This window comes from Micromys minutus (assembly GCF_963924665.1).
Source record: "Micromys minutus genome assembly, chromosome: 28".
NCBI lineage: Eukaryota > Metazoa > Chordata > Mammalia > Rodentia > Muridae > Micromys > Micromys minutus.
This window is the reverse complement of record NC_137963.1, coordinates 15,187,012-15,203,447: the sequence shown is the minus strand read 5'-3', so window position 1 is coordinate 15,203,447 and position 16,436 is coordinate 15,187,012. Positions and strand designations below refer to the sequence as shown.

The window sequence follows — 16,436 nt, the reverse complement described above, 5'->3', positions numbered from 1 at the left end:
TCCTTTTGACTCTAGCACATAATCAGGCCTTAGTGTGGGGGGGTCACCATCCTTGGTTTATTTGGACTGTTCCAGATGATGGGTTCCACACAGCAGCAATGTGTTGTTTATGTGAACTGTTAACACAGCCTGGGAACTATTTCACTCGATGGCCTGGCTATCCACCATCAGACGCCATGACACTATAGCTGGTAGCTGAACAAAGCCATTCTAAAATCAATGAAGACTGATTATCCTTGATCAGTTTCCTGTTGGGAAAACCAGAAGCTTTAATATGAAGGAAGCAAGTACCTGTGGAGGTCTCTGCAGAGAGCACTGGTGTTTTATAGCCCTGGGCTACCCCATAGATGGAAACTCTATAAGGAGTGGCTGCCTTGAGGCCTGGGATGTCTGCAGTCCGGAGGTTACCACGTACTGTGAAGTTGTGAACAGTCTCCACCTTGTTGGCTTCCTGTACCTGAATGACAAAGTACTCATAGGCCAGGTCATCTGCAGTCCAGTTGAGTCTGAGGCCATCCCAGCCGGCCACGGTCACAGTGAGATTTTCCAGGGAAGGGACTTCTGAACAATGATAGAGACAAGGTCAGTTTTACTATTCATCAAACACTTGCCTTTTAAGAACCCAACACATCTATTGGCCAAAGTCTATAGGATCTGTACCAAGATGCTGTCACTGTACATCCAGCGGAGTGTCCCCACAAAATGTAATAAGTAAGTTAGTATAGCACTGATCTTGCCTTTGTCCAGTGAGATTTTCTTTTGGTAATATGTTTTTTTTTTTTTTTGTTTACATGTGTTAGAGAAAACTGGACTCATCTGGTAAAACTGGACTCGTGTTCCGGTTTGCAAGGTGGTTTTCGCTACAAGGAATTAGCCTAAGCTGTTCTGGGTCTTTTTCCAGCACTCTGTACTTTGCAGCCCCATAGATCTGCTGAGATTTCTTTTCTCTTTGTGCTGCCTTGGCCTCTCCTAGAAGGACATGGTAGTTCAATGTGGACTTTTCAGTTCCTGAGTTTCCGGATAAGTAAGGGATAATAGGATTGCCTATTACTGGTAAGGCTGAGTTGAGACAGGTGGCAAGCTTTCGAAATGCCATTCCTTGAGAACTGGAAAGCAGCTAATTGGAACCTGAGAGAAGCAGTTTATTAGGCTTTATTATAATAGGATGGATCATCTTTGTCTCCAGGACACAGGAACACGGGACAGTCTCCCTTGTCTGAACCTGCTTCAAGGGGGTCATTTGCCTGGGCTTAGTTTAGATGGTCTCTACATGACCTACAAAGGATCTTTCTGGAAACTGTTCCTGAAAACGGGAAGGCACAGACTGCCTTTTCTCTTTTGAAAAAAAAAAAAAAAAAAAAAAAAAAAAAAACTGAAAACATCATTTTTCTGTTTACTTGGCTGTCGATTTCAAATGATCCCTATATGACTGTGAAAACATTATTATAACTTGAAAAGGTTGGCTTGCACGTTGTCTGAGCATTGCTTTTATAAATCTGTTTCATCCAGGTTTTCCACATTACCTCACATGCACAAAGTTATAATGCGTCAACATTTTAAAATGTATTTTGACCAAGAATATGGGTACATAAGCTGGGGCAAATTAGTGGGGCCACATCTAAGAGTAAGAAGGCTGATACAGTTTCTACACTTGGAAGTCAGTTAAAAGAAATCCAAAAAATGACATTTTATGACTTACAGAAACCAAATGAAATTCATATTTGTTTGCTTTAGAAATGAAATTTTAGTGGAACAGAGTCACACCTTCCCATTTCTACATGGTTGATGACTGCTTTTAAATTGAGATAACATGGCTGGCTAATTAACTGTCAGAAAGGTTGGGCCTGGTCTCCAAAGTCTAGAGGCTTTATCATCTGTCTTTGTATAGAAAACATTAATTCATAACACCTGATCCTGAACTACAGCCATTGATTCTTCTTTTAACCCAAATTGATGTTATTGGAGCACATCTCTAAGTTCTTAAGTATCCATGCATGAAGAAGATTTTAAACTCAAGTGTACAGATTTGGGAGACACTGAGAGGTAAGTTACCCTTAACACTGTGGGCCCCTGTGAGGCCAGAAGCAGGGCTTCCAAACATGACCAAATCATTAATGTTGGGATTTAAGTAAGCTCAGCCCTCAGTCTGTCTCCCTTTCTCAAGTATTCTAAAAGTCCTTATGTGTAAAGAAATGTAAGAGAAATTGATATCTAAGCAAGCAAATAGACAAACAAAAACATAAACAAAACTAAAAAATCAAACAAAAAAAGTTATTTCCTTCTCCTGTCTAAAACCACTAATCAGAAACTTCAATGGACTTGAGAATTTGTACCGTTGGTGAGGAGGAAGTAACTATTTTTCCTCTCCGGGAATTGAATTAAGCCTTATCTCTAATTGTGACTGTAATCATGTTGTTTCCCTTGAAAAGGATCTCAGATGAGAGGCTGCATAGAGTGTAGGGACAATGTAGGGACAATGGCCTGATGTGGAGGAGGAGGAGATCATCACAGGCGAAGCTGTTAAGGTGCTCACAGATGCACAGACAGTAGGGAGAACACACCACACTCTTCATTAGGCTCATTTCATCTCTGCACTTCAACGTTTGTCTGTGTCCCTGAGGCTCCTATTTCATGACGCCCACACCTCTTCCCACAGTATGGAGAACTATCCCACAATGCTGTTTCCATTGATGCTCAGCTTCCATCCTCTTTGGGTATCGATTCCTCCACCCTTCCCTCTTCTTTTACACAGGCAGATCAAGAAAGATAGAGCTAGGGCTTTGCTCCGTGTGAGTGGTGTGTGTTCATATCGACAATGAATGCTATTGGCACACCATGCCAAGCTGACCCCAGACGCATGCTTAGGAATGTGGAAGGTGATGCTTTCATCAATAAACTTAGAAGAGTGGAGAGGTGCTCTGAATAAAGACAGGAGCAGGGGACTTTTGAAGCGGGGACCAGGAAGCTGTGCGTTAAGTGCTGACTTCATTTTGGGGGTGAATGACATTCTTGTGGACTCACTCCATCAGCAGCCAAGGGTTCCCATTGTCTGATTGCACCCTTGTTTTCCTACAGGCTGAGATGAAAGGGTCATTGTCATTCTCTCCCAGCTGTGCTTTGGATTCTACCCTCTGAGTAATGTCAGTGGGCCCAGGAAATCAGAATGTCTAAAACCTCCAGTCATCTGTGCTCCTGGTGGGCTGAGCAGCTGCAGGAAGGAATTTCTGGCCAGGCACTCAGCCCTTCGGATTCCCACCATTGTGTAGAGATGGTGGTTACAACTGGCTGGCAGAATGCAGAGCTCAAACTTCCTTGTAAGCTTTGTATGTGAGAGTGAATCTCTCATAGCAAGGGGAAGATGCAATCAAGTCTGAATACTGTAACAATGCTTCAAATGGCACCAAACTCATTTTCTAGGAATAAAATACTCGAAATATTAAGTCTTGGCTGCCTTGAAGCTTTCTGGTGGTTCTTAGTAGCTACCAAGAATAAAGCTAAAGCCCATGAACATCTGTGCTTTGCAGCTGTTTCATAAGTCCCAAAGCCTTAGAAAAGCTGTTCTTCCACTTGGACACAGAGCAGGGCTAAGCTTGTTTGATGTCTACAGAACATCCCTTGACTGTTAGTCTCTCAGATGCTGTTCCCCCCTGCTGGAAAGGACACTGTACTGTCCCCAGCTTCGAACTTCTCCTTTTTTGCTCTTCAAGGACACATGTAAGTAGCTCCTCTTCTGAGACTCCTCTGAACTCTTCGTCCCCTTTATCAGATATATGATGGAGATCAGCCTCTGTCCTGCTGTGGCTCCTCATGCCTCTGTAACAGCAGAACTACATTCTTTGCATGTTAGTTCCTTCTTTCCCACGGCAGCACACTGTTTCTAGTTTCTCTTTGTCCTGACTATCCCCCTATTCTGTCTGACTCATAGCATATAATTATGCTATATCAAATAAATGTACATTGAAAGGAGAAATATTTGAATAAACTTTAGTTTGCTCCATGGAAAATCAAAATGGTAAATTGGGGCAAAATGTTCTCAATTCCTGAAGCTGTGGTAAGAAACAAAACCTGATTTTTTTTCCTGCCTCCCAAATTCATATGAGACACTTAATAGAGTTCTTGGGTTGCTGTGAAAATATGCCTCATGGTCCTTGGCTCCTTCCTATTGTCCTCCTCTTCTTGCTCACAATGTATTCATAATCTTGGCTTTAGGCAGAGGTTAGTTAAAGGGGATGTAAAAACAGAAAGAGAAGAACATAGAGAGGACAGTATGGAAGAGTTGGGAGTAGGAGGCAGGAGAAGAGAATAAGGCTGAACCACACTGCTTTCCTTTCGTTCTGGAAGGGAACATACCCCTTTATTTATCCTCCATCCCTTTTATGTGTCTCCCTCTCTTTTTCTCCTCTTTCCTACTCTCTTTTTCTCATCCCCATTACACTACCTTAAAGATTTCCCAGGGAATAACTACTCTGTCCCTTACTCCTGAAGAATGCTAACCAGCTGCTAAAAGCAGAGAATGACAAAAAGGATAAGACACAATGTGGTAATAGTGGCCCCGGAGAAGCTGGCTCTCTGCAGATGTTCATAATGCTTGCCCTGACTTTGGCTGTGTTCCAAGTACTGCAGGCAGCAGGAAACAGAGGGAATTGTCTCTATAATCTACTCATTGGTGGGAGGAGGTCAGGGACAATAAGGTGGTTACTGCCCATCCTCAAGTCAGTAAGTGGTCATAGAACCTTAGAGTGGCATCAGGGGTGGACCAGGGGGTACATTTCACAGTTTGCTCAGAGAATGCCCTTGGTCTGAATAACACTTAAAATGGATGAGACTAGAAAGAAGGATGAGTGGAAAACGGGGTAGAATAGGAACATAACAAAAGCAACACTGGCCTGGTGGTGGAGGCAGTTTTTCGGAAAACATACAAAGGGACAGCCACGTGATGGCCAAAGAGTGGAAGCAAGGCAAGAGAAGCCAGACTGATGGGCCACCCAGTCCATGCAAAGGTGCTGTTTTGTACAAGTTTGATTTTTTTGTAGAGCACAGGTTAAGGTATGAAGGGTAGGAAGATCAACTATACTTTCAATATGGTGCCACTTCATAGAGGACATCTAGACTTGGACCACTACTGTGGAATGGGGATTCCTTGAAGAAATTGCACGAGGACCACCAGTTCTCTACTTTCCTGTAACATCCTCAGATAAGATGCTAATCTTGTAACATCTGCCTTTGACTCTAGAGATGTAAGGGTGGGGGAGTTCCCTCCTCCTGAGGGTTTAACTAATGACTTTGTGAAAGAGGAAAGGGTAGAAGAGGGAGAGAAGGAGCAAGGAGAGAATTTGGTCTTTTCTTACATGTCTGGTTCCTCATGAAAGGGTGGATGATTGAAGTTGGGCTATAAGAGCTGACTCCCTTTGATTCTATTTCCCTATCTTTGTTGAACTTTTCCTTACAAACATCCCGACAACCTCAGCATCCCACAGCTCATTGGGAAACAACCTACACTGTTCCCAGAATTAACCATAGTTCTCATTTTCTACTTGATTAAAGACTGTCCTTTTGTCTCACAAATTTTTCTATGTTCCTTAAAAATGCCTGTGACTTCACAGTGGCATGTTCTGGTAGGAGACTAGCTTTCTCATGTTATTTAAAAACAGCCAATGACATGTAGAGAGAAACGACTGATAAAATCTTTAGAAAGAGCCATGGTTTGGAGCTGTGACTCTACCTCCATTCTATTGTCTAGAATAGAGATCTCATGGTAGGATTGTAGCAGCCATGTTGTGATTGACCTCATTTTGAGAATAGGAGCTAAACCCTAAAAAAAAAAAAAAAAAAAAAAAAAAAAAAAAAAATAGAGTAAGCAGCCTGGATCCTCAACAATTTGAAACAATTATGCTTTCTCTTGTACTACTTGGCGGCAGATCAATTTCATGGAGGAGACTGACATTTGAAAATTATCTTGTATTTAGTTGAAGATATTAATAGATATCTCGGGCCCTGCAAGACTTTTCTAAATTGCCTCATTGTCATTCTCTTTCAGATTACCGAGGGCCAGCTGGGTGACATGTGTTATGTGAGCAGCGCTAGTGATCCCTGAACATCCTGATATCTGATATTCCCAGCTTCTAGTTTTCTCCAGAGACTCTGAGAAGGAATCAGCCAGGCTATGATGATCATGTTGATGCACTTTTCTTCAAACACCAGCACAGTGTAGTGCATGCGGTAGTTGCATACATGCATGCTAATGAAATTGGAAGCCAAGACCATCAGTTGCGAAAACCCAAACGATCTGAAAACTTGGTGGCTAAAATTGAATGTGTCATTTTTCATATAGGAAGAACCGTTTCTATCCCCAGATCCTCTCTTCAGTTCAGTCCCTGAATTAAAGTGACAGGAAAGAAGATTGGTGGATGAGCAGGCTAAGAGGGCTGGAAGGGACCTGGGATCAACCAGGGGGAACCAGGAGACTCTTCATGACTAGAAATAAAGGAAAGTGAGAAGGCGCTGAGGTAGGTAGGCTCTGGACCAAATGCAGTTCTCCTGGGTGATGCTGAGGAGGGCAAGAGAGCTGGAATAAAAACATTTCAAGGCAGATGCTTAAGCAATAACATCCAACATCCTGGGCATCTTTAAAACAATGAAAAGTAAGCTGTCATTAGATTAAAAATGAGAAATAAGAAATGTAAAGAATACATGGAGCACAAATTAAACAGCAACAAGAGACGGGACAAACACAGCTCCCAATTTACATTCTCCTAGTTAGAATCGCTTAGAAAGCAGCATTTCTCCACGAGGAAACTTGCTTCAATCAGTTGACTGACAGGAGCAAACATCAATCTTCATGATTGACAAGGAAGCTGCCATTTCAGTGTAGCAGAGAAAACTACATGAGGAGAGAAAGGAGCCTGTTTCTCGTCTGGGCATCACACTCCTGACAAGCTTAGCTGACTCAGAGCTACCACCCAGAGTTAGCAGAGGGCCTGGGGAGCTCAGGGTGACTCACCTGTGGATGCCTTCACACGTGCAGGCTTGCTCTTGTGTCTGCCCTTCTCAGCAGTGAGAAGGACAGTGTATTCTTGCCCTGGCTCCAGGTCTGTCAGGACATGGGAGGTGGCATCCTTTGGCAGCTGAACCTCCACTGGCTGGCCGGTGGGCAGGCTGTAGTTGAGGTGGTAACGATCAAACTTGGCCAGGGGTGTCTTCCAGAATAAAGTCAGGCTGTCTTGTGTGGTTTCAGACACCTGTAAGTCCCTGGGTGCATCGATTTCTGGAGAGAGAAGGATGAGACATCTTTAGGCTGCTAGCACTAGGACTCCTGGAGGAATCCTGTACCTGCAGGACAGTCACCTTGCTGACCTCACTTATTATAGACAGGTGATGTTATACACGACCTTTTGGGATTTGGGAAAAATTAAAAATAATATGCAGTGGTTCATCCAAACTATGAAATGCTACTTAACAAAGCACTTCCAAGAGACAGACTGTTGGTCTCCATATTGCTAAAGAACAAAAGCCACTTTCAAAACATGATATGTTATTTAGCTATAGACTGTACACTGTATCCACTTAAAACCAATAATATGTTGAATCCTAATGCCCCAAAGTATGCCTTTTAGATGTGGGGCTTATCAGCAGGCCCTGTAGTTAGGTTCAGTGCCTAACAACAGAGATCCCAGAAAGACCCCAGTCCCGCATGTCACCTGAAGACCTGGCAAAGACAGAAGAAGTCTCAATGGACAAAATAGAATGTACTCAATAGTCACTGTATTTTCTGACCCTTTAAACCTTGTTCTCTGCCCTAAGACTGTGAGTAAGAGATTCTTTTTCTTCGTAAAGTTACCCAACCTAATGCATTTTGTTGTAGAAGCTGATACATTTTACTTAGTTAATATCTGTAAAATGGGAAAATTACAGCGTGATGAAGGATGCTAAGTAAATGTCCAGGGCTCTATATAAAGGGCAAGGTTATTGTGGGATATTCCAATGTGGTTCTCAGGATGCAGTGAAATGATTCTGAGTCTCTGTTATTCATGCTCTTACAAACCTACGTGTGATGAAATGTCCAGAACACACACACACACACACACACACACACACACACACACAGACATATACATATACACAGACACATACACACAGACATATACACAGACATATTCATACACACCCAGACACATACGTACACACAGAGAGACATATACACATACACAGGCATTCATACATATACACATACATGCACATGGAGAGAAATATACAGGACACACACATACACACAGACACACAGACACACACACACAGAGAGAGAGAGAGAGAGACAGATATATATATATACAGATACACATACATATGCAGATATATTTACAGACACATACACACAGAGACACATATGCACACACACACACAGACTTATCCATACACACAGAGACATATACACAACACATACACATTCACACAGTCCCCCCCACACACACACACATGTAACACTCCTGAAATCTAAAGCTGAGAGACTGTATCCAGTAGTGAATTTTCTGTATTCATGCAATCGTTACTTGGAAGGAAACGAAGTGAAGGGGGCAGCACTGCCTCTGACTGCTCTCCCGTGAACTGCATGTGAATCTACACTTATCTCAAAGTCACAGTGTGTCCTTTTGCATCCCAAGGAACCCCCATTAAGTCTGACCTCCGTCTCACACACAGCCTGCCTCTCCTCTCCTCACAGTGCGGAGAGATCCAGGGGAAGCTTCAGGGAGCCATAGGGGACGTTTTCTTTGTGAAATATGTGTCTTTCAGAAAAAGGCATTAGGAAGGAAGCAACAGCCCCCAGTCCTTCAGCCCTAGGTAGTCTTCACCCAAGACTGGCACTACAGGATGCCATGATAGCCATGGGGCTGTGGTATCTATACGTTTATTTAACTACCTGCCCTATGGACGTGTTTTCTCAAGTGCTAAGGGGAAAACTGTCATATATGTACCAACTAAATGGGCTCACTTTAAAGGACTAGGTTGACAAAATAAAACAACAGGCATACTCTAAAGTCCGTTTCTGATTTTTCCTTCAAATTCCTCCATTGTCTTTCCTCTGCAGAGAGTTGTGCTAGGGTAGTCCCCTTAGAAGTCAGTGTATGCTTTCTGCTTTTGTTCTTTTAAATGTAGACATCTGGGCCCCACCAGAGGCCCATTTCTCCTCTGATGTAAGCAAACCTTTCTCATCATCCTGTCTGCCCCGTTCAGTGTACGTCAGCCATCCTAGAATTACCGTGCCCCTCACCTGTGGCCGCATTGATGGTCGCTGGATCGCTCTCCTTGTGTCCCTTCACAGCAGAAACACCGACCCCGTATTCAGTCCCCGGCCTTAGACCTGAAAGGGAGAATGCGGGTTGGGATCAGCCTAGTGGAAGGCAGGCTCTCAGAAGACTTTAAAAATGACCACAGACTGGCCCCTGGTCACTGTAAATCTTGTGTGACCATCACCTTCTACTGACTAACTTGATGCAGTCACAGTGAAAAGAATGGACAGAGGGAAGCTTGGGTTATTTTATTCTCTCTTTAGGTTGCCATATAGAGACACAAGGCTGCAGACTCCTGTCCTTCAGAGTGGCGCCACCTCACTGCTGGGTTAGGGCTCACCTGTGAGAGTGGTTTTGGTTGTGGCTTGCTGGCTCTTTGGGACATCTATCTCAGCATGGTCACCTCCAGAGATAGGTGCGTACTTAATTCTGTAACTGTCAATGTCTGCCTTGACATTTCTCCACTCCAAGGTGATGCTGTTGTCTGTCTGCGAGACACGGCGGAGGTTCTTGGGAGCATCCAGGCCTATTGAGGAGGAAAAGGGAAGACTGGCATTATAGATCTCTAAAATGTGACATTTCAATGAGATTCAAAGGACACCTGCCTATGGACAGAAATTTCAGGACTCCCCTGAAGCCCCTGTCTCATGTAACTGTTATACACAGTTAAAGAGCACAGGTCCAGCTCCTTTCTTGACAACTGATAGGTGGCATTTATTTCACTTTCTGGGTCTGAAGACGGAGAAGCCCCTTCCCCACCAAATAAGACTGGGTAGGGAAACTGTTCTGTTGAATCAATGTATTTTTAATAACTTAGTGCTGATCACCTGGGGCTTACCAAACTCCTGTAAAGCGTGTATGGGATAGATAATTGACATTTGCACACCTTTGAGGTAATGTCACCTGCTAAGGTATCAATTTCTTTACCCATGGGGTCATTACATTTTTAGTATATAATATGAATATATTTAATATCTTAATATCTGGGAGCTTATATACAGTTTGTGTATAATGTACATAATCTGTTTATATATTACTGTTTTATGTATATGTATTTTTATTTTTTTTTAAATTAAACAACTTTGTTTAAAAAAACAGAGATAAAGAGTCATTACATTTTAACCAGAAATTTTGTGTGAGACTATCAGACTAGCCCCTCCCTTTTCTCTTTTCTCTACTCTTCCTCTTTTTCCCGTTTCTCAATCTCTCATACATGCACACATACAAGCACATGCGGGCATGTTCTAGAAGGTTACTTAGACCCCCTTTCTTTGAAAAAGTCACAAATTACTATCTAAAATGAATGCACAGAGATGGAAAGGCCCTTGGCCATCTTGGGCCTGGAGGACATCATAGATGGAGCAGGGCAGAATTGGTACCCTGTCTTTTCCTCACCTGACAGCAGGGCATGCCTCACCTGTGATGAAGGTCTCCTTGGCAGGATTGCTTGCCATGTCCACTCTTCGGGAGACGAGGGACACCTCATACTCCGTGTCAGGTCTCAGGTTCCCGATGGAGTACTGATTGTCTTCGTGTGTGAGGTCGATGGTAGTACGGTCTCCAGGCACATCCTTGATGCCATAGGAGAGCTCAATGCTATCAATTTCAGCCAAGGGCTTGAACCAGGTGATCAGTGCTGTTGTGTCTGTGACATCTCTCACCTCAATATGGCTGGGGGCATCCAGGCCTGTGACCAACAAAGGGGAAGGCACAGGGTCAAGGCCAGCAGAAGGGCTGAGCATAGTGGGGGGGGGCTCTGCAGCAGACCACAGTAGACATTTGATTCATAATGACCTCTTACTTTCTCTTGCCCTTGGGAGCCTCAGTTTTGACGTGGCAAGCTAAAAGGAGGGACTGTGATATCTGCCTGGAGGGCTTTCACTCTTACTTTTCAAAGAGTAAAGCAGAGAAAGCTTATAAATCATTTAAAACGGAGCCTGGCACACAACAGAACCATGATGGAAGCCTTTCCTTCACTGCTGTGTGTGTGTCTGTGTGTCTATGTGTGTCCGTCAGTGTGTCTATGTACATGTCTCTCTTTATGTATCTCTCTCTCTCTCTCTCTCTGTGTGTGTGTGTGTGTGTGTGTGTGTGTGTTGCATGTCCATGCATAACCTACATGCGATGTTTAGAGGAAAACTTCTTCTGGAGTTGGTTCTCTTCTACTACGAGAGACCTGGTGATGAATCAGATTATCAGGCTTGACAATGAGCTAGCTCCCTTACCCTAGCTGAGCCACCTCGCCAGCCTCCAAGTAGTTTTTGACAAAAAGAACTAGGGCTCGAGTCATTGCTGTTTCAAGCGCTGCCTGTTTTGTTCTCATTCTGGAGTTCCTGTATCGTCTCATTAAATTCACTTCCTATCCCATCTACCTGGATTTCATGCTTCCTTATCTCCTGGTCTCTATAAGCCTATTCCTTTGTTTGTCTTCTGAGATTTCCCTTTTCCTCTAAGCCTTTCCCATCAACCAGGTATGCACACCTTCCTCCCTATAGCTCCTGCTGCCCTGAGGAAGTTTTGTGACAGAGTACTTGTCTCACTATCTTGTCTCAGATGTTTTTACAGTTTGATTGAGAAGGCTAGGCTGATTCCATGACAGAATTCAAATTGGCAGTTAAGCTGACTAGGCCTAAGAACGAGACAGACCCAGGCAAGTCAATTACTAAGAGGAAACAAACAAACAAACAAAACAACCAACCAAAACACCCCACAGGCTCCAGCCTTCATGCCCCATAATGGTTCTGGAATGCCTAGAGAAAGAGTGAGATAAAGCTCATCTACCCAAGAATTCCAATGTGTTTTAAATCAAGCCCAAAAGCTCAATTGGTTGTCTCTCTATTTTGGTAATGGGAGACCCCAGCATCTGAACTTCTGCCCAATAAAACATTCTTTGCTTTAAATACTATTTGAGTTTTGGGTGTCATTAGTTCTTTGGTGAATTGTGGACCCTTACAGATTACATTCAGACTGGGCCATTCATTCATTCATTCATTCATTCATTCATTCATTTATTCATTTATTTATTCACTCAGAAAATGGATGTTTGGTCTTCAAGTTCCTCAGGTCACCCTGGGCATTTAATGTGTGTTTTATCTTTAAAAGCAGTTTAGTCTATTTTTCAGCATCCATCCAGTAAGTGCTTTTAAATGGAAGTATCTGGGATTCATGCAGCGTATGGGAAAAGGACCAATGTTTTGATAGATCGTGAGGATGCCGTGTGGTCCATTTTTGATGTCCAAGTGGTTACATATCAGCTAGTGGTCAATGAATCCACAAAACACACCATGAAAATGATGCTATGTCCTGAACGGCGACACTGCTTTACATTCTCACAGCTGGCAGCCACAAAGCCACTTAAACTGCCAAGGAGATTGGGGTGTGGTTAGGGATACTGAAAACCCCAATGTAGTGAAGATTGATCTTACTCTCTACTGATCACATCCCATGGTGTTGTGCCATCTGTGCCTCATGCTTAAGACAACTTGACGAGAAAGATGCTATGAGCACAGTTTTCTGAGTGTTGGAACCAAGGCTTAACGAAGTAGGATATTCCAAAGTGACAGAGAAGGGTAAGGTGGAACTTAAACTCAGGACCACCGCACCCTTTCACCACTACAGGATGATCGATCTTGCCAGCATTTATGTGTCTAGAATGATCACAATAAACCTTGATGAGGTGCCAGAGAGAAGGAATCAAACATGTCTGGGACCAAAAAGTTAAGGTCTTTTCATTCTGCAAAAATCCCCAGAGATATTCACAAAAGGAGCAGCAAAGTAAGTGTCCATTAGTGCTGGTATTTACACATTCTGGAACTTCAAAGGCTGGGTGTTTGTCCCTTTATAAGCGGAATACAAAGCAGCCAGGCCTCAAATAATTAGGATTAAAGAGCAAAGGGCAGGTAAAAGAAATGCCATTTGTCTCTTCATCGTGCTTTCCCTCCAGTGGATAAGCATTTCCTTGATCTTCTCTCTGCCTTACTGGTGATCTAATGATTTTTTTCCTGTCAGTACCTGCCTCCTACCTACCACAGAGATCCGTTGTCAGGATGATGGAAAACATTTGCTTATGAAGGAGACAGTCCTGTGTACTGGCCTGAGCTATGCAAAATGTATAAGCACCTAAGTGCAAGATGTTCCTTCTTGTCACTCATCAACAGATTTAAATTTCCCAGTAACCTCCTGCCAACAAGAGTTGATTCCTTAGAGTTGGCACATGTTTTTCCCACCAAATGCCAATGCAGGATCACTTTCTCCATTCCTCCTATATCTTGTTTCTGTAAAATTGTTTTCTCTTAGAACAATTATACATTCAGTTCTATCCCACAGAAGTCTCTAGTTTATTAAATCCTACTCCACCCTGAGAATTTCTAAGGACATTAGTATCAAGTGAAAGGTGTATGAGTGTGTATGTGTGTGTGTGTTTTGAAAGTGTCTGTGAGACTGTGTGTGAACGTGCGTGGATTTTTGAAAGTTGTGTGTGTTTGTGAGTGTGTGTTTATATGTGAGTATACATTTGTGTGTGTATGTATGTGTGTGTGTGTTTGGATGTGTATATGTGTGTGAAAGGTTGTATGTGAGTATATGTGTGAATGTATCTGTAGGTCAGAGGTCAACCTTAGGCCTCATTTCTTGGAGTGTCCACCTTACTCCTTGAGCTGGGGTCTTTGGCTAGAGTTGACCTGGCCAGCAAGCTTTGGGTATCCTTCTTTCTCCTTTCCTCAGCTGTGCTTAGAGTCATGACCATGACTGTCTCTCCTACATTATGTTAAAGTGACTCAACTTCTCCAAGGCGTACTCACTAGTCTTCATGCAGTGCCATTCACTCACACCTCACCTCTGCCATGGGAGGGGCGTTAGTATTATATGAGCTGATATGGTAGAGGACTTGTGATAGTCTCCATGGTTACCTTTTCTGCATCTACCATCCTGAGAATGTGTCTTTTAGAATCTTCAGAGAGGGGATGCATGGGGCCTGGCTTGAGAATTTGCTCTAACAGGAGCAATGGAAACATCAGTTATGAGTCTACTCAACAGCCATGCCAACAGCCCCACGCTAACCAGATGACGAGGCCCCACAGATAGAAAATCACTGTCTCAATTTGCTTTACTTCCATTTTATTGAGACAGTGTCTCCTTCCATACCTTCTGTTATCCTAGATCACATCCCAGAGTCTAGAATAGCCTTGATGACAACAGCAAGGATGACAGGTGACCTTCTTGACTGGGGCCATTCTAGGCCAAGCAGTCTGGTCACAAAAGATGCACAGGTGATCTCGTCAAGGACAAGCATCACACAGCTGAGCCCGAGTCCAAATCATAAACCTGCTGAGTTACCACTTAGGGTGCTGCATATGGACTTTGTATCAGTAAGCAGAATCTCACTGGTGTAGGTGCGGTGTCAGAGGGCATGCTATTATCTAGAAGGTGCAAAGAGACAGCATCAGTTCTATCATAGGTCTTGGCTGGTACTCACGAGTTGTGGTCACTTTCTTTAAGCCAGGGCCTCGAGTGTTGTTTTTCACAATGTGCAGAGATATCTCATATTCTTGGCCAGGGGCAAGGCCAGTTTGGCGGTAGGAGGTCTCTGGCCTCCTCAAGCTTTTTGTGATCTCTTCCTCATCTTCTTTGTTCTGTAAGATAGAAACACAGGGCTAAAACTCAGAGGGGAGGACAGCCATGCATCTTCATGCTTCTTCATTTGTTTCTGCTTCTTGTTTAGTTTACTCATTAGGTGCCTCATGTGTAGCGCAGCAGATTGGGTAGCTGGATGCTGAGAGTACAGAGATAAGAAAGCTGCCTCTTGAGTTCATTTATTCCTCCTCTAGATACCTACACTTACCCTGTCCCTGTTAAGTGGCATAATGTGAGAGCCACAGCTCAACCCTTTCTTCAGCAAGGCATCAGTCGACATCAGAGACCTTGGTGGATTGTCCCAAAATAACTGGGAACAGAGCCTGGGTTACAACCAGAAAACTGATGTACCTAATCTTTGCGTCCTGGGAAGATGTACTCATATTTGGGAAATACTGTATAGGAGAGACTCGTTCTGTTTCTGTTTCCCCAAATAGAGATTTGCAAGTTGGTACCTATAGATGACCTTACTTGCATTTGTCTGGACTCTTGTCCCTTAAAGCTAGACTTCTCCACTTATTAATAGCAAGGAAGACATCAACAACACTCAAATACATAAGTGACCACACAAAGCGATAGTTCCCAGTCTACCACTCAAATCTGAGGAAACCAAGCAACATTAGAAGCTGCAGGAACTTTTGACTACCTTGTAGATCTCCTATCTCAAAGACTTCTTCTCTAGGGAGCTTCTTACCATATTTCGGAAAATGATCTCCCATGTTTCAAAAGCAATGTCTAGAGGGTCCCACTCTACTTCCACAGATGTCTCCTTGATGGATTTAAATTTTAGGCCTTCAGGTGCAGGCAAATCTGTAAGGAACAGCACAAATAGGGTATAAGGAAGAGCAAGATCCTGGGTAATCACACAGCTAGTGATACACTAAACCTATAGTAGACAGCTGTTTTTGAGGCTAGTAACCAAATCTGGGGTCTACTTAAAGGTTCTTCTGGCATGTGGTCTACTGTGAGAAAATATGAAAGCCCTTATCATGACCAATCATATGACTGCTTATTTACAATTTCATATGGTTGCACTAACAAAGCATGCATAAAATTTGGAATCAGAAGAACCTAGATCAGCATTTAACCCACCACCACTAACACTGTGGCTTTGGACAAGGGTTACACAAAGCCCGGAGATCAGTTCTTTTCCCAGGAGAAGATGGTAACTGTGTCTGCCCTTGGGAATGCACCAAGGACTGAGTGATACATTCCGTGAAGTCTGCTGGCCTAGCTCTTGGCATGCAGTGCACACTCAGTAAGAAGAGACCAAGGTTGTTATTAAGCAAATAAGGGCCAGTTTCTAGCCACAGCTTGCTTCTCAGGCATGAAGGTAATTATACTGACTCTTAAAGGAACAACCTGAAACAGACAGTGAATTCAACAGACTGGAACTCCATACAATAGTGGTAAGGAAGTTAAGATCTAATCTCCTAAGGCTTCCCAGGTAAAAGCCCAACTTCACCTTTGTTAGCTGTGGGAATTGAGAAGAGATAATGAACTATCTGGTCTCAGTTTTCC

General features: G+C 43.3%; 1 protein-coding gene across 2 annotated transcripts in view; it reads right to left on the bottom strand.

Moving 5' to 3' along the window:
• TNC (tenascin C) overlaps window positions 1-16,436 on the bottom strand; it is an 87,256-nt gene that overhangs the window by 40,870 nt on the left and 29,950 nt on the right. Inside the window, exons 5-11 of one of the 2 annotated variants that reach the window (XM_080940275.1) lie at window positions 15,610-15,725; window positions 14,758-14,914; window positions 10,702-10,971; window positions 9,625-9,810; window positions 9,266-9,355; window positions 7,001-7,264; window positions 292-561 (exon numbers count right to left, since the gene is read on the bottom strand). In XM_080940275.1, coding sequence (XP_080796401.1) covers window positions 292-561; window positions 7,001-7,264; window positions 9,266-9,355; window positions 9,625-9,810; window positions 10,702-10,971; window positions 14,758-14,914; window positions 15,610-15,725 — 1,353 coding nt within the window. The remainder of the gene's footprint in view (window positions 1-291; window positions 562-7,000; window positions 7,265-9,265; window positions 9,356-9,624; window positions 9,811-10,701; window positions 10,972-14,757; window positions 14,915-15,609; window positions 15,726-16,436) is intronic. The other variant, XM_080940276.1, reaches the window with a different exon arrangement.